This window comes from Bos javanicus, chromosome 17 (assembly GCF_032452875.1).
Source record: "Bos javanicus breed banteng chromosome 17, ARS-OSU_banteng_1.0, whole genome shotgun sequence".
Classification (NCBI taxonomy): Eukaryota; Metazoa; Chordata; class Mammalia; order Artiodactyla; family Bovidae; genus Bos; species Bos javanicus.
Window position 1 is genome coordinate 68584471 of NC_083884.1, and position 27361 is coordinate 68611831.

Genomic DNA, 27361 nt, shown 5'->3' on the forward strand with positions numbered 1-27361 from the left:
TCAGGAAGAACAAAGAATTAGAAATTATCTCAATGACCTAAATGATCAAGCAGAGAGATGGATGAATAAAGTGTGATAAAGCTGGTGAAACAGAGACTCAATCATCCAAAAGGATATAGTAGGGAAGAGTTTACGCATTAATGCTTATGTGGAAAAGCAGAATACAAAACTGTATACAATACGATCTCAGCCATCTAGAAACATGAGTTCACAGGAACAAAGACCAGAAGGAAAGGGAAAACTAAAAGCAGCTGTGGGGTTCCAGCAGCGGGGATACAGCGGGATTTTTTTTTTCTCCCCTAATTTCCTTTCGTTTATTGTAAAAACAGTCTTGTAACAACTTGGAAGGAAAAAAAAAAAGTTCCTGCTATGTGTATTATTATGTACAACCAAATATTTTTGGAAACAAATTATCTGTGTTTAGGTTAGTTCAGTATACCCAAAATTTTCCAAAGTTCTTCTGAGCGGTAAATTCTTTATGATGGGGCCAAGCAGCCACCAACACAGGTACTTACTGCCTCTCTCTCAGAGCCGATAGCAAACTTCCTCTTGCTAATGATCTTTATGGCCACTTTCTTACATGTCTTCCTCTCGAAAGCTAGCTTCACCTCACCACAGGCACCGCTAATAGGGAAAAATGTAAAAAGTGATTGACTGTCACAGTGTTTTAAATCCTGAGACCCACCACTCTTGAACTGGCCTGAGCTATTTCAAGTTAAAGACAGTCCATTGTCTGTTTTCAGAAACCTCACCAGGGTAAGATGTCAAGGGCATAAAGGAACAGGGACCATCCAGCAACAAATTTGGAGTCAGCTCCAAATTCCACTTTTTGAGCCAAGCGATATAAACCTAAATCTTACTGTCCCTCCAGATTGTGAAATGCTCAGAAAGACACTAAAAATAAATCAGAGAGAAATAACTTCTCCCAGAGGCCAGAGAAAGATCAAATATACAACCAAGTCCTAGTTTAAAATGAATGCCTGCAACAAAGAATATTAAACAGCATCTGAAAATAAATTACTTCCACTCATCCATTTCTCTTTCTTATTCTCTGTCTTCAAAGGAAATGCATAAGCAGTTGATGCCATGAATTGCACTGTAAATAAAATCACTAAGAAACCAATAGTATCCCAGGAAACTGCTTGCAGCAAGCTCCTCAAGATTCGCAATTAACTGGGATGCTGATGCTAAAATGCAGGACTGCTACCCAGGATGGCACCCAGTACAGTTAATCAAGTATCAAGCCCTCGTTACCTACCTGCAGTAGATTTTTATAATCATTGTGGGTCTGGGGATGGGGTGAGAGGGTTGCCGAGACATCTTTTTTTATGTATCGTGTATATACATAAAATTTGCCATTGTAATCATTTTAAAGTGTACAATTCAGTGGCATTAAGTACATCCACAATGTTGTACAACCATCATTTCTATCAAGTTCCAGAACTTTCTCACCAGCACAAATGGAAACCCCATACCCACTCAGTGTTCACTCTCCATTTTTCCTGTCCCTGCTGCTGCTAAGTCGCTTCAGTTGTGTCTGACTCTGTGCGACCCCATATGGAGACGGCAGCCCACCAGGCTCCCCCATCCCTGGGATTCTCCAGGCAAGAACACTGGAGTGGGTTGCCATTAGCCCCTGGCAAATTCTATTTCTCTCTGTAAAGATCTGCCTGCTCAGAATATCTCCCACCAGTAGATTCATACAGTATGTGGTCTTTTTTCCAACTTCTTTTACTTAGAATGTTTTGAAAGTTCAGCCATGCTGTATCAGTATGCTCATCAGCATGTTCATCCGTGCATGTATTAGTATTTCATTCCTTTTTATAGCTAAATAGTAGCCTGTTCTATGGATACATCACCGTTTGTTTATCCATTCTCTTGTTGATGGACACTTAGGTCGTTCCCACCTTTTCGCTATTGTGAACAGAGCTGCAGCGGAACATTCATGCACAAGTTTTTGTTGAACATCTGTTTCCAATCTGGGGGGTATATACCTACAAGGGGAACTGCTGGGTCATATGGTAATTCTATGTTTAACTTTTTGAGACAACATCAAACTATTTCCCACAGTGGCTGTACCATTGTACATTCCCAACAGCACTGCATAAGAGTTCTAATTTCTCTGCATCCTCACAAACGCTTGTCATCTTCTGTTTCTTTACTACGGTCATCCTAGTGGGTTTGAAGTAGCATCTCACTGTGCTTTTGATTTACATTTGCCTAATGACGCTATCTTCTCAAGTGATTTGGGGTCACTTCTATATCTTCTTTTGGAGAAATGTCTACTTAAATATTTGCCCATTTTTAAATTGGGTTCTCTTTTTGTTGTTGAATTGTAAGAGTTCTTTACCTATTCTGGATATTGAGTCCGTATCACTTGTCAATATATATATCACTCAATATATATATTGATATCTCACTTGCAAATATTTTCTCATTTCATATGGGTTTCACTCTCCTGACAGTGTCTTCTGACATGCAAAAGTTTTAAAATTTGACAGAGTCTGGTTTTTCTATTTTTTCTCTTGCTACTTGCATTTTTGGTGCCATTTGAGAAACCACTGCAAACTCGATGATCATAGAGTTGTCTCCATGTTTTCCTTTTACAGTTATATAGGTAAACCTCTTACATTTAGTTTTTTGTTTCATTTTGAGTTAACTTTCATATATGGTATGAGATAAAGTTCCATGTAACTATGATTTTTAAAAATCTACTCAAAACACTTTCTAATTCCCCTTCTGCTATGATAACAGTCACCTTTTGCCTGAGAAAACTTTGTTGAGTCTAGCAGAGTACCTATAGTAGTACAACACCCACTCCTGGGACTATGGGGTAGATGTACACATAAAATTGAGCCAATTAGGGATTTCTTTGGAATCAAATGCTGATGTTGGGAGAGAAACAATTCTCTATGCTGTAGTTTCTAGAAGAAAGAAAATATGAATATGAGACTCCTGGAAGGCATTTTTCCTGACACCCAGAGAAAGTAATTCTATGGGAGAACAGCAAAGAATACAGGCATCAAGAGATGGAGAAAAAGCCCTGGTAACATTTCAGTAACCCTCAGACTGAGCCACATAAAGCCAAATAGATAATTAAAACATAAGAGTGAAATAAAGCCCTAAAGGCCTCTTGGTCCAGTCATACCAGAAGTCAACTGTGCCCCCGTATTCCCCAGTTATAAGAGCCAGTAAATTTATTTTGTTACCTGGCTCATTTCTGTCCCTTGCTAAAAGCTAGAGAATTTGTGTTGAATCCTCCCTTAGGAAAAACAAGAGTCCCAGACATTTCTTTAGGGTTGACACAAATTTGGCTGCGAGCTTCTAAGCAGCCAATGCCAAATATGGGAACACAATGAGCTACTGAATTTAATGTTCATAAACTGAAATATCTCTCGCAAATAATCATAAAGAGTACATTGTGCTTAATTCTCTGTGGCAGGAACGTGAGTGATTATCACCTTCTCCTATTTTCTTTCATGTTTCCGAAAATATCAATAAACAGAAAGTCTGTCGGGGACAGGGGAGGGCTGGGAGGGTGAAGGACATCGGGTGCGTGGTAAAGGTGTCCTAACACCTTCCCTAAGGAAGTGGTTCTTGATGGGCAACCCCCAAAGGGCCCTAAGATCCATTCAGAATGCCCACAAAGTCAGTACTAGCTAGAGAATGACACGAAGACATCATTTGCCTTTTTCTCTCTCATTTTCTCACGAGTGTACAGTTTTCCAGAGGCTACATGGTATGCAGTATCATAAAAAAACACAAGTGAAAAAGCAAATATCAGGCTCCAGCCACCATCTAGTAAGCCAGGTATGAAACAGATTTGTAAAAATGTGAAGCTTTCCCTCTCTTCTCACTAATCTTTTCTAAAATAATTATTTTTCATTGAAAAAAAATGTTATTTATCTTAACATAAGTGACTATTTTTTAATGAATTAACAAATATTAGTAACATGTCTCCATTTTAATTTCTGGGCTTCCCTGGTGGCTCAGTGGTAAAGAATCCGCCTGCCAATGCAGGAGACATGCCTGGGTTGGGAAGATCCCCTGGAGAAGGAAATGGCAACCCACTCCTATATTCTTCCCTGGGAAATCTCATGGACAGAGGAGTCTGGCGGGCTACGGTCTGTGGGGTTGCAAAGAGTCGGACATGACTAAATGACAGAAACAATTTTAATTTCTAACACAGTAAATTTCAAGACCTAAGTCACACGAACAAAAGCTCTTTGACGTCTTCAGTAATTTTTAGGAGTGTAAGGGGTCCTGAGACCAAAAGATTTTTGAGAACTTTGCTATTCAATGGTCAGCTCCATTTCTCTTCCCAAGATGTCACAATTCTGAAGAATGCAGAAATGCAATAAATGTTTCTTTATGGAAGGTAATGAAAATGTTCTAAAATTGATTGTAGTAAAGGCTTCACAGTTCTCTGAATATATGAAAAACCATTGAATTGTACACTTTTAAATGGGTGAATTATATGATATAAAAATTATCTCAATAAAATTGCTTTTAAAAAGAAAAAACTGTTCAACTGAAAATGATCAAATAAATCAGTAACATACCTATCACAAACAGGTACCCTAAAATATTTTCTATACATAACAAATGCTATAAAATCAGGAACAAAAAGCTAACCAGTGACAAACATCTAGAAAGAAATTAAGTGCAAGTTCCATAAGAAAACAAAAAAGTTACCTTCCGAGAGTTTTTGACATGATGTATTCGTCTCTTAATTCCTTAGGATACACTGACTGATCATCTACAGTCAGATCAAAAAATACAAAAACTAAGGGGAAAAAATGGCAGAGACAAGTCCCATTAATCCATTTGATAAAGAGAAGATAAATGGTCCTATAACTTAGTAAACATATGGAGTATAAGACAATCATGCTTAGTTCCATTTAACATCTAACCCCAAAGAAATCACTAGCTAGGCCAACGGATATCATGAAACCCTTGAGAAATGATGGCAGCAAGTTTCATTCCCACAATGGAAACACAGTATCATTCTCACTTTCACGGCAAGAAACTCATATGTCAATGCTGTGCTTAGTCACTGACCTCAGAACAGTTATCAGCTGGGCCCAGAACCAAATGCCAAATAGTTTAAATCTAGAAAATATATTCAAGGCAAGTAAATATCCAGATAAAAATAAAGCCAGAGGTCACCATCACTAATATTATCACCTTTCAGTCATTTCTACCTTTACCTAGCTGGTATCTTACAGCGCAAACCATCCTGAACTTACTTGTAAAATTAAATAACACTTTCCCCCCAAACCTCCTTTATTTATTTACTATTTGGCCTACATCTGAGAAAGAGTACCAAAAAAACTGCTCATTTCATAATTTAACCATCCACTGGTCCAAACCTGCAGTCAGTTATTAAACACTACAATTCTACAAAATGGTACATTTGCAACAGCCTATAATATCAGGAAACACTGAAATTTGTGAAGACCCATGAGTTTCTCAGATTTCAACTGACAGGTCTTAACCACTCTGGAGTAACCTAGAGAACCAGTGTCAGGCAGAAATCTGAACCAGCTCAGCACATTTCAATCCAGGCTGGTCCCCAGGAGGCAGACACCTGCCTAATGAATGAGACCTGCTGGCCACCGAGGATACAACCGTTCCTCTCTGTGGATATTTATGAACCTAGATGTTATAATGACACCCTAGATCAGTGGATCTGAGGGGCTCTGAGATGTATTTTTCCCATGTATTGAGGTCTACTTCAAAGGCTGCAAACTCAGTTGCCTACAGAAGCCAGAAGGTCATGGAAATAGGTAAGGCTGGGGGAGTGTAAGATGTAGGGCAGTGAGTGGGGACTTCTGAAGGAGGCAGCCTCTACTTAGCACCTGCAGATCCTCGAATTAATGGACGATAGGCTCAAGTGTGGCCAGATAGCCCATCTTTTCAAAGAAATCTGGATTTTCACATTAAAGCACACACATCAACCAAGGCCTAATAAAATATCAATAGGCCAAATTCGGTCTGCAGAGTACCAGTTTGATCCATTTCAATCATGGCCAGCTTCAGACTACATAACACTTCTGTTCAAATTAGAAAAGGTGCCCTTTGCTGCTAAGTCACGTCAGTCGTGTTCGACTCTGTGCAACCCCAGAGACGGCAGCCCACCAGGCTCTGCCGTCCCTGGGATTCTCCAGGCAAGAACACTGGAGTGGGTTGCCATTTCCTTCTCCAATGCATGAAAGTGAAAAGTGAAAGTAAAGTCGCTCAGTCATGTCCGACTCATCGACCCCATGGACTGAAGCCCACCAGGCTCCTCCATCCATGGGATTTTCCAGGCAAGGGTACTGAAGTGGGGTGCCATTGCCTTCTCCAAAAGGTGCCCTTTAGATAGAACAATTATGAAAGGATGGCACACCACTTGTCAAGTAGAGGACAGGCCACATTTTAGTGCCTACTTGCCCCCTTGACTGGGTGCTTTCAAAACAGCAAAATCCTGTGCAGCTGCCAACTGTAATTATCAGATAGGAAACAAAGTGGAAAACAGAAAACTAAGGCAATCATAAAATGTACACCAGGACGGCAAGAATAGCCATAATCCCGAGATGCTGTTCTGAAGACTGGCTGCAGGAGAACCACCTGGGAAGGATTTTTAACACCCCTGGAACTGGTGGATCAGGCTCTGAGGGACAATGCCTCCGGGAATCCGTATTTTTAAGGTGTCACCCACACAAACAGATACTATTTCACATCATCCAACCCTCAAGTTTTGGGAAGATCTGTGAGGTTTTTTCAAATTAAAGAAACAAGAGTATTGCTCTTGTCCAAGGTTTTAAAATCACTGTGAGCTATGTTTAATTCTGTAGGTTGTTTTTTTTCATCCCCAATGAATGACAACTGTTCATTTCAGATGTGATATTCATGAAGTTTTAGGAACAGCTGCGTATAAAATGCTACCCAATGGTGATGATAAACATTTCCACTTTCAGAGGATAACCATGCAATATTTAAGGTGGAAGATCTAAACTGAGACTCTTACAGGGAAGCACATAGCCTAATGCCGGGCTATACATAATAGCTCAACAAATATATACAGAAATTAATGTCTAAAAGGAACAAAAAAAAGGAAGAATGAGGAAGGGAGAGAAAAAGGTGGGGAGGGAAATGAACTAATGGCCTAAAATAATTCATTGATATCTAAGGTTGACGTAATTAAACTGGATCAATTAATGAATGATAAATTAAGCAATATGATTATTTAAAGCATATGGCTTTAAATGAAATTAATCAAACCAATCCAACCCTAGAAAATCTGTCTTGATAGAACTTTTCATAATTAAAAAAAATGCAGCTAAGATTGAAATGAATCTTGAATGCTAACCTACTTACTTTATTTACCTAAACCATACTCTGCAAAGGACAATGTCATTTTTCCTTTTATACGGGAGGAGAAAGTTCCAGTAACCAGAAGATAATAATATTACCTTTATTACTCCATACTGAAAGTGCAATTTCAGAATTGTTACTCAAAGGAAGGCGTCTTCCTTTCCCTACAAGCTCTCTATTTACAAAGGTTCCATTCCCACTGTGATCTTCTATGTATGCGATGTAAGAATTTTTAGGACCCATTTCCTAAAATAGAGAACATTTCATTTCAAAGTTTTAATGGTGGGGTGTTAGAGTCGGGAGATAGCTGAGCGTGACGTCTAGATGACCAGTTTTCCCAAATGTATGGGTATTTGACACCTACTCTGAAGATCCGAAAGTGCTTCTTGCTGTATGTCCGGTATTTATCGGTGCTTTTCAGCAGGGGCTCATCGAAGCAATATTCACAGTTTCTATCCCTCCCGAACCAGTAGCTGTCATTAATACAATCTGCAACACAAAAGCACACATCAGAGGGCTGCTGAATTTCATGTCTCAAACACCTTTTAAAACTACTTATAAACATTGAAACATACATTACCATGAGTAAAATAAGATAGGTAGTGGGAAACTGCTGCTTAGCACAGGGAGCTCAACAGGTACTCTGGGACAATCTAGAGGGGTGAGATGGGGTGGTGGGTATGAGGGAGGTTCAAGAAGGAGGGAATACTTATGGCTGATTCATATACTTATGAATACACTTCAGCCATATACTTATGGCTGATTCACGTTGTTGTATGGTAGAAACCAATACAACATTGTAAAGCAATTATCCTCCAATTAAAAAAAGACTGCTCAGAAAATCATGACACAACATGAATGAACTTTGAAAACATTATGCTAAGTGAAATAAGCCAGACACAGAAGGACAATTACGATTTCACTTATATGAAATATCTACTCAAAAGACACAGAAAATAGGTTACAAATTAACAGAACTCGATGGGGAACAGACAATCTCTTCAATGAATGGTGCTGGGAAAACTGAATAATCACATGCAGAAGAATGAAACTGGACCCCTATCTTACACCACTCACAAAAATTAACTTGAAACAGATTAAGGACTTAAATAGAAATGAAACTGTAAAGCTACAAGAAAACAAATGGTCATTTTGTGATGTGATGAAGGTGTTAGCTAAGGCCATGGTGAGGATTATTTTGCAATATATATCGTGTATCAAATTGTACATCTTAAATTTATACAATGTTACATATGTTAGTTACATATGTTTCAGTAAAGCTAGGAATGGGAAAGGAGAAATTACCAAAGGAAAAAATTTTGGAACTAGATATGTGAAAGTACTGATGCCAGTGAACTGTATTTGTTACTGTTGTTTAATCGCTAAGTCATGTTCGACTCTCAGCCTCCTATGTCCATAGGATTTCCCAGGCAAGCATACTGGAGTGGGTTGTCATTTCCTTCTCCAGGGGATATTTCCAACCCAGAGATTAAATCCCTGTCTCCTGAATTAGCAGGCATCAGATTCTTTACCACTGAGACACCAAGGAAGCCCAACGAACTGCATACTTCATGGTTAAAATGGCAAATGTTTATGTTATATATATTTTATCACAATGAAAAGAAGTAAACATAAAAAAAAGAAAAAATACTAAGGGGGCTTCCCTAGTGGTCTAGAGGTTGAGAATCTGCTTGCCAATGCAGGGGTCAAGGGTTCAATCCCTGGTCTGGGAGCTTCCCAAATGCCGTAGATCAACTAAGCATCGAGTGTCACAACTACTGAACCAGGGCTCTAGAGCCCGTGAGCCACAGTCACTGAGCCCCCGCTGCAACTACTGAGGCCTGTGCGCCTACAGCCTCTGTTCTGCCCCAAGGGAAGCCCCTGCAATGAGAAGTCCATGCACCCCAACCAAGAGTAGCCCCTCTAGTCACAACCAGAGAAAGCCTGCGTGCAGCAATGAAGACCCAGCAAAAGCAAAAATAAATGAATTAAAAAAAGAAAAAGAAATACTAAAGTACATAGCTTTTAAAGTGCAAGATTTGTGTCCTGAAAATTACAAAACACTGTTGAAAGAAATTAAAGACCTAAATAAATGAAAGATATCTCATGTTCATAGACTGGAAGACTTAATACGGTTACAATGGGAACAGTATCCAAATTGATCTACAGATATAACCCGAGGCCTTCTTTGCAGGAAGTGACAAACATATCCTAAAATTTCTATGAAAAAGGAAAGAACCATAGTAGTCAAAACAATCTTGAAAGAGAACAAATCAGAACTCACTCTGGATTTCAAAACTTACTACAAAGCTACAGTAATTGAGACTTTGTGGTGCTGGCATAAGGATGTACACATAGATCAATGGACCGGAAGTCCAGAATTAAACCCTGACATTTATGCTCAAACTGATAAGGACAGAGTAAAGGGATAAAGTAAGTGATTAAATAGTTAGTCACGCTAGAGGACTATAAGTAGAAAAAATATGAGAGACCCCTATAAGTTAATGATTACTCAAGAAAGCAGGTTTGCTAAATCACAAAACCAAGCAATCTTGCTTAGCAACAAAACCATGTAACAGAAGCACGAGACACGCCCCCAAACAATAAAACAATGGTGGTGTGAGCCCACATCCTGGCCAACGAGCTCAGTAAGTTAATGATCCCTGGGACATGCTCTCTGCTCACATGAAAACAATTTGTGGACCTAGCTTGACCATGCGGAGAAGGCAATGGCACCCCACTCCAGTATTCTTGCCTGGAAAATCCCATGGACAGAGGAGCCTGGAAGGCTGCAGTCCATGGGGTCACTGAGGGTCGGACATGACTGAGCGACTTCACTTTAACTTTTTACTTTCATGCATTGGAGAAGGAAATGGCAACCCACTCCAGTGTTCTTGCCTGGAGAATCCCAGGGACGGGGGAGCCTGGTGGGCTGCCATCTACGGGGTCGCACAGAGTCAGACACGACTGAAGCGACACAGCAGCAGCAGCTTGACCATGAAAGGACAAGAAATCTCCCCTGCTAAACATGCAGGAGGAGCTAATGATGGAAGCATGACATCTACTCAAGAAAAACAAACACGGTCTTCTCCCCTTGCCCACTTTTTTTTTTTTTTTTTTTACCATAAAGCTACAGACTAGTAAGTTCTCAGTGCAGCATCTCTCACCCACCCCACTGGTAAACCTCAGAAGTCCCCTATTCTAATAAGTCGCTTTATCTATCACTTTGCCTCTCACTGAAGTCTTTCTGTGCTGAGACATAAAGGACTATGGTACCAGGAGCTCTTCGGAGCCTCCCTCCCCCTCAAAAGGCCACCAAATGGCTTCAAAATGATCTTTGATGAAGGTATCGAGACCATTCAAAAAGTCTCTTCAAGAAATAGTTCTTGGACAACTGGGCATTGCCATGACAAAGGATGCACTTGGACAATACCTCATACCAAGTACAAAAATCAACTCAGGGATCAGTATAAGAGCTAAAACTGTAAAGTATTTAGAAGATAGGGTTTGAATCAATAACAATAAAGTAGCTCCTCTTTATTCAGCAATTACTTTATTGTTATTCAGTTGTTAAGTCATGTCCAACTCTGTGCGACCCCATGGACTGTAGCACACCAGGCTCCTCTGTCCTCCAGTATCTCCTGGAGTTTGCTCAAATTCATGTCCACTGAGTTGGTGATGCTACCTAACCATCTTATCCTCTGTCACCCCCTTCTCCTATTGCCTTCAATCTTTCCCAACATCAGGATCTTTTGGCCTTATATGGTCAAAGTATTGGAGCTTCAGCTTCATCAGTGCTTCCAATGAGTATTCAGAATTGATTTTCTTTAGGATTGACGGTTTGCTCTCCTTGTAGTCCAAGGGACTCTCTTATATATCAAGTCCTCCCTTTTAAAGGAGATACATCCTACATCCAGACACAAATGTAAAGAACAGTCTTTTGGACTCTGTGGGAGAAGGCGAGGGTAGGATGATTTGAGAGAATAGCATTGAAACATGTAAACTATCATATGTGAAACAGATCACCAGTCCAGGTTCGATGCATGAGACAGGGTGCTCAGGGCTGGTGCACTGGGATGACCCTGAGGGATGGGATGGGGAGGGAGGGGGTAGGGGGGTTCAGGATGGGGAACACACGTACACCCATGGCTGATTCATGTTGATGTATGGCAAAAACCACTACAATACTGTAAAGTAATTAACCTCCAATTAAAATTAATTAATTAATTTTTTTAATTTTAAAAATTTTAAAAAAAAAAGGAGATACATCCCACTTCACTCTTAACACTCCTGTGTCCCATTCACCATACATCAGCCCTAAGCCTATCTTAAAAATATGGCTTAAATGAGTAAAAAGTAGCTTCAAATGTTTACTTCTAAATTTAAAGTTATACATATGAATATTGTTATATCATTTCTCCACTTTTTACTGTTTTTTCAAGTCACCAAGTTGCACATGATATAAAAGGAAAGGTGACTGACAAGGTACAAAATGGTACATTAGTCATTCATTTCCTTATATTATTATTCTCTATTCCATAAACATCAAGCTCATTTTTTTAAATGAAGTGTATTGTGCGTATTTCAGTTGTGTCTGACATTGCAACCCATTGGACTGTAGCCCTCCAGGCTCCTCTGTCCATGGGATTTTTCAGGCAAGAATACTGGAGTGGGTCGCCTTCTCTATCTCCAGGGGATCTTTCCGCCCCAGGGATAGAACCCACGTTTCCTGTGTCTCCCCATTGGCAGGCTGATTCTTTACCAGCTGAGCCATCTTTTTAATGAAGAGGTCATTTTAATTCGATACAGGAAAAATACTAAATAAGACATACTGAAAGCAAAGTCTCACTGTTGGAATCAGCTGTCAGAGTGGATGAGTACGTTTAAACAGCAAGGTTGGCTATTTTGAGATAAAAACAAATAACAGGGAGTCAACAAATAACCTTCTCCATCCTAAGACTGTAACACAGATGCTCTGAAACTGCTGCACCAGAGCAGGACTGAAGTGATGACATTTCTGTGATTAGACAACAAATGTTTACAAGTTTGCATGAATTAACATTTTTCTAGGGAAAAGATCCACAACCCTCCTCAGATGGACAACACATGGCAGAGGCCAAATCAACATTTGGTGAAAGAATAAATGAAGGGGATCCACAGCAAGTAAGAGCCAGTGCATGACCCAAAACTGCCTTCTCAGTTCTGTCTTTCACCACCTCCAAACTCCAGAATCATTCCAGGAGTGTCTTAGGTTATCTGTTGCAACAACTTTCTGTAACTGTTTTTCTGAGCCAAATATTGCACTGCATAACAAAAGATCTTACCAAGATTGGAGAATCCATCCTGAAGGGCCCATAATCGAGCCCAAGGGGCAGGGACAGGCTCCTCGGGTTCTTGGTCCTCCGGAATAGAATAGAGTTCCTGCGTGGACACTGTGTCTAAGGAGCTCAGCGTGCCAGAGCTGGAGTGGGAGGACTGGCTGGACGTGCCCTGGGACTGTGACGAGGAGCTGTGTGGCTGCGAGGAGGGACCCTGGGACTGTGAGAAGCCGCCCTGGGACTTCGGGGAGGCGCTGCCACGGGGCTGCTGACGCTCCACATTCGTCTCCCGAGACATCACCACCTCAAAAATAAGTGTCCCACAACCAGGTGAGTTTCAAGGAACAAGACTTAAAGGTCAACGAAGAAGGATAGGCATATTACAACAGCCAAAACAAAACAAAAAAGAAGATCCAGGACAAGCATGCTCTGCAAAAATTAAAATTCCAACAGTCTACAGCCATCACTCTTCTGAGCTCAGTTTTTCTTCAGATTATTTTCACCTAATAAGTTTTTTGTGTGACAGCCACAAACCACAGGGGAAAGAAACAATTTGAAGACTATAAATAAGTGAAAAAACAAAGATACTGAATTGGGGAAGGGAGAGAATCATAACAGGTTACACCCATCCAATTGTTAAAAATTAGAAATGGTGGTCCCTGGTGGTCCAGTGGCTAAGACTCTGTGCTCCCAATGCAGAGGGCTCGGGTTCAATCCCTGGTCAGAAAACTAGATCCCTCATGCCACAACTAAAAAGATTCCACAGGCTGTCACTAAGACCGGGTGCAGCCAAGTAAATAAATAAATATTTTTTAAGAAAAAAGAAATGGAACCTAAAATGTATTCACTAATACAATCAACACTGCACTTAAACTACATATGTATTTTCGGAAAGCAAAGAAGGGGAAAGGTCGGGTGGTTTGGCATAGATGATGAGCAAAGAAAAATTGTACAGAAATTGGCTGCATCACCCCAGGGGTGACATTTACATAAAATGTCACTGATGCCCCTTACCCAAACCAGCTCCTGGAGGGTAGGACCCAAGTTCATTCTAGATTCCTAGACTCCAAACTAAGAGCTGGGCCACTTAATGAAGCAAAACACTAAGACAGCTCTAAACAATCCCACCTAGCCCTTTGTCATGCTAATTAACTATGCGGCTCATCTTTTCAGCATCCCAAATGACCTCCCAGCACAACAGAAAGAACTATTCAGACATATAGAAGATCATAACAGAGGGTCCCACCCTTGTTTTAGAATTAATTTCACAGTTAAACCCCAATAACAGAACCTACAGTAAAGTCAAAGTAACTTTCAAATCCTAACTTTAAATCCCTAATCTGATTTTTTTTAAAGGGCTTTCTCTCCAGAACTCCACACTCAGGCTACCCCTCAAGGAAAATATAGTAAACATGACCAACACAGATTATTGCATTTACATAGGCCTTCCAGACACAAACGTTCTTCCAGATGCAAGTCTGGTGAGGTTTCCTCAAAGTGCACCAGGGAGGTGCTGCCAGAGCTTCGACTTCAGGACCTGATGCTCTGATACCACCTCAGCCGAGGTGTGACCTCCTGCGGCTTTGGAGCAAAACTTCTCCGCCCTGAAAAGTGGCAAAAGACAGTGTGTCAAGAGGTAGCTGCTATCATCACACCTGATAAGAAGGGTGCACCACACCAGGACTACATGGGCCTCCGCCATGTATAGTGGAGAGGTTATAAGCAAACAGATTCGGAGTCAGCTAAGTCAGCTCTTCGCATGACCTTTAGGTAGATCACAGCCTCTCTGAACTCAAAAAGTAGACGGAGCTAGAAAATCAAATGAGATGCTGCAGCAACGTTCTTTCAACCCCACCCCCTCAGTAAAGCTTGGTAATCGGACTTTCAGGCCCAAGGAATCTGAAAGCAGAGAAAGGCCTTACAAGTGCAACACAATTTATTTTTCCTCAAATAGAGAAACTGAGTCCCAAGGAAGACTGGTGGCCCCCTCCCCTCCCTTTGCCACCCAATCCCCCACACTTGCTTATGGACACTCTCGAAGCATCTTCCTACACAAGTCAGTGTGCTTCCAGTTCCAGCAGAGCCTATTGAGAGTGGGTTCTCAATAGGCATTTTCAGATTGAACCAAACTATGATAATAATTGGGCTTCCCTGGTGGCTCAGACGGTAAAGCGTCTGCCTACAATGCGGGAGATCCGGGTTCGATTCCTGGGTCGGGAAGATCCCCTGGAGAAGGAAATGGCAATCCACTCTAGCACTCTTGCCTGGAAAATCCCATGGACGGAGGAGCCTGATTAGGCTACAGTCCATGGGGTCGCAAAGAGTCGGACACGACTGAGCGACTTCACTTTCACTTTCATGATAATAATTACTAACATCTTTAAAACTTTCCGCAGAGCAGCTTGGCTCTGATTCTGAAGAGCATAACTTTGTTCTTTCTTATCCTGTACTTCTGGGCCAGTTTCTGCTTGTAAGTAACAAGGGAAGTGAAATTCACCTCGAGGTTTGTCTACAAAGGAGGAAGAGTCTCCCACGCATTCCTCTCCCCCGCGCCTTCCCGAGCTCATACACAGGACGAGATGAAGGCTCGGGAGATTCAGCTCGCAATAAGACCCTAAGGACAGGATTCGAACCCCTAAATACCCAAAAGAAGCTCCCCACTATGACTCACCGCGTGAGCCCCTCTGGAAGAGTACAACCCAGAGCAGCCGCAGCCAGCGGAGTGGCGCTAAACCGCGGATACAAACTCCACCCTCCACCAATCAAAACACCCCTCCGCTCCCGCCGGACCAATGAGAAGCAGCGGATGTGGCCGCCCCCGCAGCTTCAATGCTTTCTGGGAGTTGTAGTTTAAGCTGCAGAGCGGGACTCAGAATCCAGGTTTCCCCCGAGTGGTCCCGCCCTCCGCCTAGTTCCCCAGCCAATCATTAGCACAAGTCTGGTCAGCCTCAGGTGACCTCGGCGAGGCAGGCCGCCGGCCCGATGTGGGGCGGAAGGACCGGGGCCTTTCTCCGGCCGTCGGGGTGGTGGCCGACAGGGGTGCTCGGGAGAAGACTGCTAAACTGCAATGCTGCGTCGCTGGCAGGAAGCAGCTCCCCACGATGTTGGAACTGCGGCGGCCCAGGGGGCCCACCGCGGGGGGACCGGTTCTTCTGCCCTCAGTGCCGCGCGCTGCAGCCACCTGACCCGACTCGAGATTACTTCAGCCTCATGGACTGGTATGGAGGCCGTTTCCTGAAACGCGTCTGGACGTGCGAGAGGGGAGGGCGGGTCGGGCTAGGGGAGGAGGAAGGCTGGACCAGTCACACAGGTTGGCGGAGCCCTGGAGGACCGGGCTGGGGGTGGAGCCTGGTCGAGACGGATGCGTGGGATGTGCCTGGGGAGGAAATTAAGGGGCTGGCCTGAGCGAGGACGCTTTGAGGGGATGAAGACGAGAGGGAGTCTTGGAGTGGAGAGGCGGGGAGTGGATAGGGGAAACTGAAGTTTGAAGGCAGCAATGGAGGGGCGGGTTCTGAGAGAAGGCCAAGTTGAGAGGCGGGGCTTTGAGGGGAGGGTACTTGGCGCGGCCCTAGGGCTTCCCTGATAGCTCAGGGTAAAGAATCTGCCTGCAATGCCGGAGACCCCGCTTCGATTTCTGGGTCGGGAAGGTCTACTGGAGATGGGATAAGCTACCCACTCCGGTATACTTGGGTTTCCCTGGTGGCTCAGCTGGTAAAGAATCCGCCTGCAATGCAGGAGACCTGGGTTCTACCCCTGGGTTGGGAAGATCCATTAATTACAGGCTTCCCTTGTGGCTCAGCTGATAAAGAATCTTGCTGCAATGCGGGAGACCTGAGTTGGATCCCTGGGTTAGGAAGATCCCCTGGGGAAGGGAAAAGCTAACCACTCCAGTATTCTGGCCTAGAGAATGCCATAGACTGTATAGTCCATGGGGTCGAAATAGTTGGACACAACTGAGCGACTTTCCGGAGAAAGCAGTAGCACCCCACTCCAGCACTCTTGCCTGGAAAATCCCATGGACAGAGGAGCCTGGTGGGCTGCAGTCCATGGGGTCGCTAAGAGTCGGACACGACTGAGCGACTTGACTTTCACTTTTCACTTTCATGCATTGGAGAAGGCAATGGCACCCCACTCCAGCACTCTTGCCTGGAAAATCCCATGGACGGAGGAGCCTGGTGGGCTGCCATCTATGGGGTCGCACAGAGTCCCACACGACTGAATCAACTTAGCAGCAGCAGCAGCAGCAGAGCAACTTTCACTTTCACTTTGGAGCATAGAAGCTTGAAGTTCAGAATGTTTAAAGTTGGCTTGAGATTTTTAAGAAAGAAGTACAGAAGTGGTATCCAAAATATGAGAGTAAGAGCATGGAAAAACTTAAGGCTGTGGGCAGAATCTAAGGGAAAAGTGAGAACTGGAGGGTCTGAGAAATAAGTGTTTTTCCTATTTACGCGGAAGGTCGAGGAGTTTGGAGAGGTGACAAATTTGGGCGGAGCTAAAGAGATAGTGCAGGCTCTGGGAATAAAAAGTGAAGGGGATTCGTTTAAAATAAAGTGAGAGGCAGAAATGAAAGGACCTGGGCCTTAGAAAAATAGAGTGTGATTCTGGAATGCCCCTTAACCCTGGGCTCTGGCCCCACCAGTCACTGAGCACGTATGAAGGGTCGCAGTAACACTACCCTGTAAGTTTTCAAGCATGCCAGTCTTGTTCTAACTTCAAGGTCTCTGCGTGTTCCCTGTGCCTGAATGCGTCTTTCCTCTAATCTCTGATTACTCCTCATCATCATTTAGGTCTCAGCTCAAATGTCATCTCTTTGTCCACTACATCTACCATTCTCTGACCTATTCTGTTTTCCTTTACAGTACCTAGCACTTTCTGGAATAGCTCTTGTCTACATGTTTATTGTGTCCCCCCTGAGAAGAGGAACCAAGCGCTGCTGCTGCTGCTAAGTCGCTTCAGTCGTGTCCGACTCTGTGCGACCCCATAGATGGCAGCCCACCAGGCTCTGCTGTCCCTGGGATTCTCCAGGCAAGAACACTGGAGTGGGTTTCCATTTCCGTCTCCAGTGCATGAAAGTGAGAAGTGAAAGAGAAGTCGCTCAGTCCTGTCAGACTCCTTGCAACCCCATGGACTGCAGCCTACCAGGCTCCTCGGTCCATGGGATTCTCCAGGCAAGAGTACTGGAGTGGGATGCCATTGCCTTCTCCGAGGCCCATAGTATACAGATCTGTAAATATCTGATGCATGAGTTTCATCTCCTGATTTCCTTCCAGCAACCGCTCCTTCAGAGTTGACACTGTGAAGCTCCAACATAGATATCAGCAACTACAGCGCCTTGTCCACCCAGATTTCTTCAGCCAGAGGTCTCAGGTAAGCCTATTGGCCATCCCCAATCATTCCCTGGATGAGGAAGCTCCCCTCTAGGAGGTCGTGGCCACCACTCCAATATTCTTCCCTGGAAAATCCCAGGGACAGAGGAGCCTGGTGGACAACAGTCCATAGGGTCGTAAAGAGTCAGACATGACTGAAGTGACTTAGCACAACAGACATAGCACAGTCATACCCAGACACATATGCACCCTGGGTGCAGTGGCCTGTGGTTATGAGATTACCAATTACCAGGGACAAAACTGGACAACCAGCTTTGCCCTGGGGCAGCCTGATTACAACCAACCAGGCCCTGGATTAATCCTACACTCAGAGCTTTTACCTTACTTCCTGCTGCTAAGTCACTTCAGTCGTGTCCAACTCTGTGCGACCCCATAGACGGCAGCCCACCAGGCTCTGCCATCCCTGGGATTCTCCAGGCAAGAACACTGGAGTGGGTTGCCATTTCCTTCTCCAATGCATGAAAGTGAAAAGTAAAAGTGAAGTCGCTCAGTCATGTCTGACTGTTCTCGACCCCACCAGGCTGCTCCGTCCATGGGATTTTCCAGGCGAGAGTACTGGAATGGGTTGCCATTGCCTTCTCCAACCTTACTTCCTAGCAGAATTAAAACCCATTGTCTGAAAATTAAAACAGCTTATCCCACACCAGTTCTCCTTCCTTATGTGCTGGCCCATCAGTGTTTTATGAAACAGTTTGTGAATGTAAGATGGCTGATTTTCGTGGTAATATGACTATCTTCATTTCCACCTACAGAATGAAAAGGACTTCTCAGAGAAGCACTCGACCCTTGTCAATGAGGCCTATAAGACCCTTCTGGCCCCCCTGAGCAGGGGACTATACCTTGTAAGGTGATTTTCCAACCCTTTTATCATGACTGCCTGATCCCATTCCTCTGGGGGACAGCTGTTCCCCTGTATTCAACAGAAGAGTGCTTGAGATCTTAGCTAGTCTAGGGACCCATAATTAACCTCAAAAATACTACATGCATATAGTTTTCTGAGTATCTCTATAAACTTTACTTGCCCAAATGCCTTTTTTTTTTTTTTTTTTTACCATTTGCTATAAATTTAAAGAATTAGACGGTACTGGCTTTCAGGAAAGAGTAATTTTTGTTTTGTTTAGTTGCTAGTAGAGAAGTGAGCACCTTAGAGTTTTAGGATTTAATAGAATCTTTACAGATACATAGTTCAACCTCCCAAGTGGAAGAATGACTTCTCTAGGGTCACATAGTTCCAGGTAGGAGAGTTCCAATACTCCTGTCTCAGTCCCAGTTTCATCACTGGGACACTTACAGTTTTCTGTGTGAGTGACATTTTGTTCTAAAGGGTGAGAAGGATTTATGGTGAGTAGGATTTATGACTCTAGCCATAATTTCTTGAATTAAACTTAATTTTCCCTGCTTTATGCCCCAATAGCTAAAGCTCCGTGGAATAGAGATTCCTGAAGGGACAGACTATGAGATGGATAGTCAATTCCTCACGGAAATAATGGAAATCAATGAAAAACTTGCAGAAGCTCAAGGTGAAATTGCCATGAAAGAGATTGAATCTATTGTCAGAGGTAAAAGATAAAAATAGTACCAAATATTTTATATTGCTATTTTGAGTACACGTAGAGTCTAAGTCACTCAGTCGTGTCCGACTCTTTGCAACCCGATGGACTGTATAGGCCACCAGGCTCCTCCATCCATGGGATTTTCCAGGCAAGAATACCAGAGTGGGTTGCCATTTCCTCCTCCAGGGGATCTTCCCGATCCAGGGATAGAACCCAGGTCTCCCGCATTACAGGCAGATACTTTAACATCTGAGCCACCAGGGAAGCCCAAAGGCAGATTCTTAACCACTGGACCACCAGAGAAGTCCCTATATATGTAGAAGTTAAGTGGAAAATGCATATAAAGAGGACACATTGGTCTTCATAGTGATTCAGGGAATTTTTTTTTCTTGATCATACTGAAACCCATTTTGTTAGACCTGCAAAATCCCTAATTCTCTGGAAAGCAGGCTTAAACTAAGAATGTAATAGTATTTTGTAGACCACAGTGCTCTTTCCTACCCATGACATCATTTGGATGATATTATTATCCCTGCCAAGAAAAACAGGCCTCAGAAATTCATGGAAATACCCAAAGTCACTCAGCAGATATAGCAGAGCAAAGAATGAAACCTTGCTCTTATGATCCCATATTGCTTTACTTTCACTTTATTCCATAGAGTGTCAGTCAGGGTTCTCCAGAGAAACAGAATCAATAGTGTGTGTGTGTGTGTGGAGAGAGAAACTTATTTTAAGGAATGGCTCATGCGATTGTAGGAGCTAGCAAATCCAAACTGTGTCAGATAGACCAGCAGGCTGGAAACTCAGGCAGAACTTCTATGTTAGTCATGAGGGAAAATTCCCTCTTCAGGAAAACTCAGTTTTGGCTTACTGTCTTCAACTGATTGGATGAGGCCCACCTGTGTTATTAAAGATAGTCTCCGTAAGGTCAACTGACTGTAAACGTTAATCACGTCTACAGAAAGCCTTCACAGCAGCATCTAGACTAGTGTTTGACCAGACAACTGGGCACTGCAGCCTAAACAAGTCGGCACGTAAAATTAACCATGCCAAGTAGAAAAGGCTCCAGGTTTCTCACTCAAACTGTATGCATGTCCAAACTTTCACAAATGTTTATGGCGTGCCTACTGTGTATCACGGAGAAGGCGATGGCACCCCACTCCAGTACTCTTGCCTGGAAAATCCCATGGACGGAGGAGCCTGGTAGGCTGCAGTCCATGGGGTCGCTAAGAGTCAGACATGACTGAGCGACTTCACTTTCCCTTTTCACTTTCATGCATTGGAGAAGGAAATGGCAACTACTCCAGTGTTCTTGCCTGGAGAATCCCAGGGACGGGGAGCCTGGTGGGCTGCCGTCTATGGGGTAGCACAGAGTCGGACACGACTGAAGCGACTTAGCAGCAGCAGCAGCAGCACTGTGTATCAGGCACTGTGCAGGACACTGAGAATCCAGCAGTGAACAGAAGGACATGATCTTGGGCCTTCAGGGAGTTTATATATTCCAATTCAGTGTGTCCCACATGGAAGTCTTGAGTGTCCGTCCTCCATCCCCCAAAATCAACCTATTCCTCTGAAGATATTCCCTTTCTAAGTGGATGACGCTCTGCAGTTGCTCAAGTCCAAAACACTGAGTAGGCGTTCTTGACAACGTACTCCCCCTCCCCCCCATAGACAGTCTATCACCAAGTCTTGAAAAACTGGCTTTCTTACTGCGTCTCAAATCCATCCATCCATTTTCACTGCCACCACCCCGTCCCAAGCTACCATTTTCTCCCACCTGGATGACTGGAGTAACTGCAGACCAGTCCATCTCTACCTTCAGTCTGATATATTCCTACACTATCACCTGTGTTGAAACCCAAATCTAATCATAGCACCCTTGGCCTTGCTTAAAAACTTGGAAGTGGCTCCCTTGGCTCCCCATCACTTTCAGGTTAAAGAGACCTGGATAACTGGGCCTCTGCTTCCTCTTGTTTGCTCCTTCCATTCCAGCCATGCAGGCTGCCTCCAGTTCTTCATCTGTACTTTCCACCTTCCTGCCCAGGGCATTTGTAGGTACTGTTGTTTCTGCCCAAAATCCCCTTCTCCTCCACCCCGTCTACTAACTCTTCCTCCTTCAGATCCGGGGGCAGTCCCCACTTCCTCAGGAAATCCTCAGAGGACCTCTGTCTATGTCTTTTAGCTGAGAGTACCCCTCTTTTGTAGGACTAATAATAGTTATAACCTTATTGTTCTATGTAAGATTATTGGCCCCACATCAGCCTCCCCTATTAGACCAGAAGTTCTGTGGAGGCAGAAATTGTGTCTGCTTTTTGCTTCTCTCACATCCTCAGCACACATAACAGTACTTGGAGTGTAATGAGGACTCAGTAAATATTTATCAAGTGAGTGAACAAATAACAAACAAATTAAAAGCAGTAAAATAGAAGTTCTGGTGGGGGAGCTGTCCAGTGGGGGTATATCAGCACTAGAGCTGTGTGGTGTTGGAGAAAGAGAAACTCAGCATTTGCAGTCAGAAGGTGCAGCTGCATGGCTTTGGCAGGCAGATCATGAGGCTCTGGGTGAGGTGGGCTTGGGTTCGCTCCCAACACTGCCACTGACTTTTTGTGTGACTTTAAGCAAAGTGCCTTCACCCGCTCTGAGCCTCAGTTTCGTCATCTGTAAAATGGAGACAATATTAGTACCCATTGTTGCAAGGATTAAGTAAGTTAAAAACACCCTGATGCTGGGAAAGATTGAGGGCAGGAGGAGAATGGGGCAACAGAGGATAAGATGGTTTGATGGCATCACCGACTTAATGGACATGAATTTGAGCAAACTCCAGGACATAGTGAAGGACAGGGAAGCTTGGCATGCTGAAGTTCATAACGTCACAGAGAGTCAGACACAACTTAGCAACTGGACAACAAAGTGTGTAAAACACTTGATACAGAGTCTGGCTCATGGTAAGTGCTCAGTCAGTGGTGGGGGTTATTTTAGCTCTAGCGTTACTGTCTGGCTTTAAGCAGGTCAGATCAGATCAGTCGCTGAGTCGTATCCGACTCTTTGCGACCCCGTGAATCGCAGCACGCCAGGCCTCCCTGTCCATCACCAACTCCCGGAGTTCACCCAGACTCACGTCCATCGAGTCAGTGATGCCATCCAGCCATCTCATCCTCTGTCGTCCCCTTCTCCTCCTGCCCCCAATCTCTCCCAGCATCAGAGTCTTTTCCAATGAGTCAACTCTTCGTGTGAGGTGGCCAAAGTACTGGAGTTTCAGCTTCAGCATCATTCCTTCCAAAGAAATCCCAGGGCTGATCTCCTTCAGAATGGACTGGTTGGATCTCCTTGCAGTCCAAGGGACTCTCAAGAGTCTTCTCCAACACCACAGTTCAAAAGCATCAATTCTTTGGCGCTCAGCCTTCTTCACAGTCCAACTCTCACATCCATACATGACCACAGGAAAAACCATAGCTTTGACTAGATGAACCTTTGTTGGCAAAGTAATGTCTCTGCTTTTGAATATGCTGTCTAGGTTGGTCATAACTTTCCTTCCAAGGAGTAAGCGTCTTTTAATTTCATGGCTGCAATCACCATCTACAGTGATTTTGGAGCCCAGAAAAATAAAGTCTGACACTGTTTGCACTGTTTCCCCATCTATTTCCCATGAAGTGGTGGGACCGGATGCCATGATCTTCGTTTTCTGAATGTTGAACTTTAAGCCAACTTTTTCACTCTCCACTTTCACTTTCATCCAGAGGCTTTTGAGTTCCTCTTCACTTTCTGCCAGAAGGGTGGTGTCATCTGCATATCTGAGGTTATCGATATTTCTCCCGGCAATCTTGATTCCAGTTTGTGTTTCTTCCAGTCCAGCGTTTCTCATGATGTACTCTGCATATAAGTTAAATAGAGTGACAATATACAGCCTTGATGAACTCCTTTTCCTATTTGGAACCAGTCTGTTGTTCCATGTCCAGTTCTAACTGTTGCTTCCTGACCTGCATACAAATTTCTCAAGAGGCAGATCAGGTGGTCTGATATTCCCATCTCTTGAAGAATTTTCCACAGTTTATTGTAATCCACACAGTCAAAGGCTTTGGCATAGTCAGTAAAGCAGAAATAGATGTTTTTCTGGAACTCTCTTGCTTTTTCCATAATCCAGCAGATGTTGGCAATTTGATCTCTGGTTCCTCTGCCTTTTCTAAAACCAGCTTGAACATCAGGAATTTCATGGTTCACATATTGCTGAAGGCTGGCTTGGAGAATTTTGAGCATTACTTTACTAGCATGTGAGATGAGTGCAATAATTCCTAAATTTCCTCCCTTACCTGCTAAGGCCCAGTTAAAGTGAACGTTCAAGGGCATGAGCTAGATGGTTTTGGGGTAAGGACTTCAGAGCCTCCAGACTCCTAATCCACTGTTCTTTTTTGTTGACACCACGTTGCTACCAGAAAAGTGAGTTTCTAGCCACTGAACTAGGAGTCAGGTGACTTGGGGTCTGTTCTGAGCTCTTCAACTTGCTAGCTGTGTAACCACAGTACATTTTCCCAATACCTGTCGTTGCCTATGATAGGGATATAATATATTTAAAAGTGCTTTGAAAGCAGGTACCCCCATAAATGATTAATACTGTCTATCTGGGAAATGCACTTATAAAATTCCTCATTTCCTAATGAGGGAATAATGCAAGCATGAGGGAGCTGCTCCTTTACTTCATCTGGCATCTTCTCTCTTCAGGTACGTTCTAAGTGCTAAGTCACTTCAGTCGTGTCCAATTGCGACCCCATGAACCATTGCCCAAAGGCTCCTCTGTCCATGGGATTCCCCAGGCAAGAATACTGGGATGGGTTACCATTTCCTTCTCCAGGGATCTTCCCAACCCAGGGATCGAACCTGCATCTCTTACATCTCCTACATTGGCAGGAGAGTTACCACTAGCGCTACCTAAGAAGGAGAGGCTATATGATTTGCTAGTGGTTGCCTGATTCTATAACACCCTGCTGATGGGTGAGCCCAGCTTGTTGATTTTTCTCCTAGCTGAAACCTGGAAGACTTAGAGTGCTTGGTGGAGATAAGATATGTCCTTGTCCTTTTTTCTTTTTTAATGCTTCTATAGCCCTTTTATGAACTTTGGTGACTGCCCCTCAGACCTTGCGTGGGTGGGAAAACTGTGTAACTAGGGTCAGCCAGAGCTGCACGAAACAGGAGCTGCCACTGTGAACACGTAGAGACGGAGGTCAGGAGGCCTCGCCCTTGAATCCAAGCTCCCCGCTGTGCTGTATTCACAAGATGACAGAGGATTGTCTTCATATTATCAGTCTACTTAAATAGAAAAATTAAGATCTTGGTTTTCCTTTTCAGCTAAACAGAAAGAACTGACTGACGATGTGAGCAGAGCTTTTGAAAGAGGTACTCCCTTCATTTCATGACTTTCTTAAATATGGAAAGAAATTCTAAGCACTGAGATATAACCATTCGTTCAATAAGTAGCTATTACATGCCCATCCTATGACAGGTATGTGGGGAGCGATAAAATAGAGATAAGCCTACATTTCTGCCTTCAAGGATTCACAGTCTTGCTAGAGAATCCAGGTGTGTGCCAAGCCAGTAAATGTCCACTGAAGATTAGATGAGAGAAAATGCTCCCACTCCCCTTTGGCAAGTAGGGGAAGATAAGGTGAGGGATGTGGGCGGAAGCCAACCCAGACTGACCTGAGGGCAAGGCCACACAGTCAACATTTGGCAAAGCCCCGTCTTCTGCAGAGCCCATAAGGAGAAGCCCATGGCCCAACTGTGCTAAATTGTAAATATGGAGTCCTCACTGCTCCTGGCTCTCAGGCTGAGGAGACTAGATCTGTTTCTAGCTATTTTTAAGCAAGAACAGCCCATTCCCTCCATCCCTGTCTAGTGACACCTCTTAAATAAGACAATAATAGCCCTTTGGCCTAGGGATCATTCCACTGCAGGAAGGAGAAAGCAACTCATACTAACCCAGATAAAAGGAGGTTATTCTAAGGAGTTAGGGCCACCTCTCAGAATCTCGAGTCCCAGAGATGAGTCCATACAGTGTGATGAGAGCTGTTGTAGAGCAGGACCTGGAAAGTATAAGCAGTCTGGAACCAAGACTGCCGTCCTGAATGTGGTGGCCTGCCGGTCCACTCCATCCTTCTCTCCCTGCACCAGGTGCTTCCACATTCCTTATCAGGCTTCGACCACCATATACCACGGGGGGAGAACTCTTGAAACACAACTTAGGGACTTCCCTGGTGGCCCAGCGGCAAAGAATCTGCCTGCCAATGCAGGGGACACGGGTTCGATCCCGGGTCCAGGAAGATCCCTCATGCCACGGAGCAATTAGGCCCATGCACCACAGCTACTGAGCCTGTGCTCTAGAGCCCCTGCTCCGCAACAAGAGGAGCCACAGCAATGAGATGGCCGAGCAACACAGCTAGAGAGTAGCCCCCACTCGCCACAACTAGAGTAAGGCCCATGCAGCAACAAAGACTCAGCACAGCCAAAATTCAGTAATTTAAAAAAACAAAAAAACCCAACCTTAGTTATACTGGGTATCATCCTGAAAAAGAATCAGCTTCTCATTTAAAGTCTGAATCCTGTGAACAAGGATGCTTTTGCTCCCTTTGGTTGTAAGTCCTCTGTCCCCGAGAGCAACCCAGGTGTTCCATCTCCCTCTCTCAGATCTACTGAGTAACTGATCAACCTTCCAGAGCCCGGCCCTCAGCTTTGATCCAGCTGCCTTGGGTGGAGTGATTTTATTCTTGCTTGAAATGAAGCCTCTCACATTAATCTTTCTCTTTATTTCAGACAATTTTGAAAAAGCCAAGGAACTCTTAACAAAGATGAGATACTTTTCAAACATTGAAGAAAAGATTAAGTTAAAGAAGATTCCCCTCTAATGGTTGCTAATTTTAAAGTTTTAAAAAATAAAGTTCTAGTGATTTCTCTCCTGGCCTCTGCAGACTGAGAACAGAGGTGCTTCAACCACTGTGACCGTCTTAACTAACCTGTGGCTCAGGCACTAGCGGGCGGTAGCGTCTGTCATGTCAGCGGAAGCACAGCCTAGCCAGGGTTTGAGTGGTTGGCTCTTCACGGGGGACTTGGTATACCATGTCCCCCAGCTAGGCTGGTGGATGAAGAGATGCAAACAGGGCCAACCTGAGGCCCTCAAGAGGACAGGACTTTTTCCTGAAAAGGCCAGTAGTAAACATTTTAGATTTTGTGGGCCTCCTCCTCTGCTGCGACTACTCAACTCTGCCCTTGTAACATGTGCATGCTACATGCGTACTAAGCTGCGTCAGTCACGTCCAACTCTTTTCGACCCTATGGACTGTAGCCCACCAGGCTCCTCTGTCCATGGGGATTCTCCAGGCAAGAATAGTGAAGTGAGTTGCCATGCCCTCCTCCAGGGGATCTTCCCAACCCAGGGATCGAACCCATGTCTCTTACATCTCCTGTATTGGCAGGCAGGTTCTTTACCACTAGCACCACCTGGGAAGCCCTTATAGCATATTATTTACTAAGCAGGCAGTGGGTTAGATTTGAAACAGGTTTACTACCCTCTGCTCTAGAACCACATCTTCTTTCCAAAGGCATGACCTTCACAAATAGTCTTGTTAGTATGTCTTTCAGGGAATTCCACTTTGAAACCATGCAAACTGCCTAAGGGTCTCTTTGGTCCACACTTAAATAAATGCATTTCATCTACATGAAATATAGATAATTTTACCAAGACTTAGTCTGGTATGAA

The 27361-nt window shown here is 43.9% G+C and overlaps 2 protein-coding genes across 9 annotated transcripts in view; one reads left to right on the forward strand and one right to left on the reverse strand.

Moving 5' to 3' along the window:
- Nucleotides 1-15501, reverse strand: part of CHEK2 (checkpoint kinase 2) — a 38539-nt gene extending 23038 nt beyond the window's left edge. Inside the window, exons 1-7 of one of the 4 annotated variants that reach the window (XM_061385224.1) lie at nucleotides 15349-15501; nucleotides 14117-14281; nucleotides 12684-12981; nucleotides 7724-7848; nucleotides 7458-7605; nucleotides 4696-4786; nucleotides 516-624 (exon numbers count right to left, since the gene is read on the reverse strand). In XM_061385224.1, coding sequence (XP_061241208.1) covers nucleotides 516-624; nucleotides 4696-4786; nucleotides 7458-7605; nucleotides 7724-7848; nucleotides 12684-12975 — 765 coding nt within the window. In that variant the 5' untranslated portion in view covers nucleotides 12976-12981; nucleotides 14117-14281; nucleotides 15349-15501. The other 3 variants (XM_061385225.1, XM_061385226.1, XM_061385227.1) reach the window with 3 other exon arrangements.
- An 89-nt stretch (nucleotides 15502-15590) lies between these two features.
- HSCB (HscB mitochondrial iron-sulfur cluster cochaperone) lies at nucleotides 15591-26558 on the forward strand. 5 transcript variants are annotated; one of them, XM_061385235.1, is made up of 6 exons: nucleotides 15591-15895; nucleotides 17948-18044; nucleotides 18817-18906; nucleotides 19479-19584; nucleotides 24958-25005; nucleotides 26419-26558. In XM_061385235.1, the coding sequence occupies exons 1-6, from the start codon at nucleotides 15660-15662 to the stop codon at nucleotides 26508-26510; spliced, it is 669 nt and encodes a 222-aa protein (XP_061241219.1). In that variant the 5' UTR covers nucleotides 15591-15659; the 3' UTR covers nucleotides 26511-26558. The 5 variants fall into 5 exon arrangements, with proteins under 5 accessions (XP_061241219.1, XP_061241220.1, XP_061241221.1 ...); XM_061385233.1 differs by having other exon boundaries at nucleotides 15596-15895; nucleotides 19479-19623; XM_061385236.1 differs by lacking the exon at nucleotides 24958-25005 and having other exon boundaries at nucleotides 15592-15895; nucleotides 19479-19623.
- Nucleotides 26559-27361: the final 803 nt, after the last annotated feature.